Source organism: Phytophthora cinnamomi (genome assembly GCF_018691715.1).
Source record: "Phytophthora cinnamomi strain GKB4 chromosome Unknown Contig56, whole genome shotgun sequence".
NCBI lineage: Eukaryota > Oomycota > Peronosporomycetes > Peronosporales > Peronosporaceae > Phytophthora > Phytophthora cinnamomi.
Window position 1 is genome coordinate 935261 of NW_027150989.1, and position 2312 is coordinate 937572.

The 2312-nt window shown below is 48.9% G+C and overlaps 1 protein-coding gene across 1 annotated transcript; it reads left to right on the forward strand.

The window, feature by feature from the left end:
- Positions 1 to 1706: 1706 nt before the first annotated feature.
- On the forward strand, positions 1707 to 1922 carry IUM83_14919 (uncharacterized protein; the record flags this gene model as incomplete). The annotated part of the gene is made up of 1 exon (XM_067939696.1): positions 1707 to 1922. One exon carries the CDS (start codon positions 1707 to 1709, stop codon positions 1920 to 1922), a length of 216 nt encoding a protein of 71 aa, XP_067787934.1.
- Positions 1923 to 2312: the final 390 nt, after the last annotated feature.

Here is a 2312-nt window from a genome sequence, read left to right on the forward strand (position 1 = left end):
CCCGCTACGAAGACTTCATCGGGCGCACTCGACGGTGGGAGTGACGCAGCAGCAGCGGCCTGCACCCACTCAAAGTGAAATCGAGATTTTTAGAGAAAAACCTAAAATAATGTTTTACGTTAAGAAAAAGTCACTTTTCCCCACCATCTGGACATTTGCCCATCACTCGTTCCAACCAAAGTGAAATCTGCCTAACTTTATGTCCTCTCGGAGGTGCACGCTTTGACCGCATGACGCTCGAGCCGCCAAACGAGGTGGTGGGCGCATGCTGGCACCGCCTGCGCCACTGCCTCCTTCACTATGGCCAGCCGGTGCGCCGTGCCGGTGCGCCGTGCACTCCTTGATGGTATTCAGAATGGGGCTAGTAGTACCAGCCTGCTCCCGTAGTGCGCAGTTCTGGTCAGCGTGGCTGCTTCCCAACCACTGCTCTGTGGTCGTTTTGGCGCCAAAAGTTTGCGCCTTTCACTTTGCTTGGAACGAGTGATGGGCAAAATTGGCCCAACTGGGAAATGTTTTTTTTGGAGGAATTTCCATAATCCAGTGGAAGAGTACTGAATCGTGCCCAACGAGATTAGGTGTATCCAAACTGAAGTAGTTACCAGGTAAGTGCGCATGATGTCAGCATGCGCACTTAAGACCGTGTTCGACGATACTACCATTTCGCAAAAGCGTGATTTTCTCGACAGGAAAAGTATTTTCATGCCGAGCAAAGTATCACTTCAGCGGTGGTCGTGCTCGAACCAAATCACATTATACGGAGGTGTTGCTTAGGGTCGTGCTTTCGTGACTAATAAGTATTAACTTGTTTATTCGGCCCTAGAGGGTGATGCAGTACCTACAGGACTAGCTGTTGGAGCTTCCGCTGCAGCGGGTGTAAAGGCGCCACTGTACGTGACGTAAAATTTCGTGTCAACTGCAAGCTTCCGTGCGCCAACTAACAATTATTACTTGTGTCTTGCATAAGTTAGAGCGTCTCCACCGCGTGGCAGCAAAATATAAAATTGATAATATTTATATGTAATATAATAATGGAATGCTCTGTTGTTACCAGAACCAGATAGTTGAACTCCACCGCACAAATAGCAAATAGCGCCTCTTCAACGCCCGCGCCCAGAGCCAAGATGGAGTCCGGTGACGAGGAGTTGGAGGAGTGTGGCACCAGCGACGATGATGAGATCAGGTGCGAATGCTTTATTCTACTCAAAGCACCATCTTATTGCGCATCCTACGTTCACCATGTAGTGGGCCTACTTTGGCTCACTACTTTAGCTTACACGTCGCGCTACGTGTATGAGAAAGCGTAGGAGGTTATTAATAATTTGACTTAATTATACTTGAGTCCACAAGTATAATATAAATCAAATAAAGACTCCAAGTGACTTAGTTTAGGTAAAATGAGAACTGTATTGTTCGTAAATTGAACTTCCTTCTAAATCTGCTAAAACTGTTTATCATCTATGAAAGGGGTTGACAGCGGCTGGCTGTCAGTAGTCCCCCCAACGTTAATTTCAACCTCGCGGTTGAGCCGAACGTCAAGAATCAGAGGTTGAGGTTAAAGCCTACGTCTGTACACTTTCATTGCACACTTTATACTCATTATTGGAGGGAAGGCAGTTGCGCCGCAGATGGTGGACTTGCGCTTCGTGCTGCGGCAAGTGCTGGGCCTCGCGCATTAAAAGTGCGTGGCCTGCCAGCGTCTGTGTGAGATGCTGGAACACGACGGCCGCGTGCGTCTCGTGCAGACACCAATGACCACGGGCCTGCAGCTATCCTTCGGCGCCGCGGCCACCGACACGGACAGCTTGGCCACCACGGACAACAACCTGCTATATAACACGATCGGTACGCAGCCGATGAAGGCCGACGGTGCGCAGTGTGAGGCGTTAAAAGCGCAAGCAAAGATATCATCAATTAGCAAGTAAAATACTTACGAATTAGCTTCACACAACTTGTTTTTGCAGTCGGCATTTTCAGCCATGAACACTATATCACGCACTAGGCTAGGATCCATTTGACAGCGCTTCGCTGTCACTGTGTTGCCTGCCGTGGAAAACACCCGTTCTGATGGCACTGATGTAGCGACGCATCCTAACCACTTTCGTGCCAAAAGCTTAAGAGAAGGGTATTGTTGACCGTTCACAGACCACCATACGAGGGGATCCTGCTTACGGGGGACAATCTTCGCAGCATCGAGATAAGAAACAAATTCCTGAGCGCACGTGAGCCGAATATTTTGAAGCAACAGACCATCACCAGAAGGTAAATTTTCTTCTTCGTCATCAGAGCCCTACACGTCGTCTCAAACACCAGCT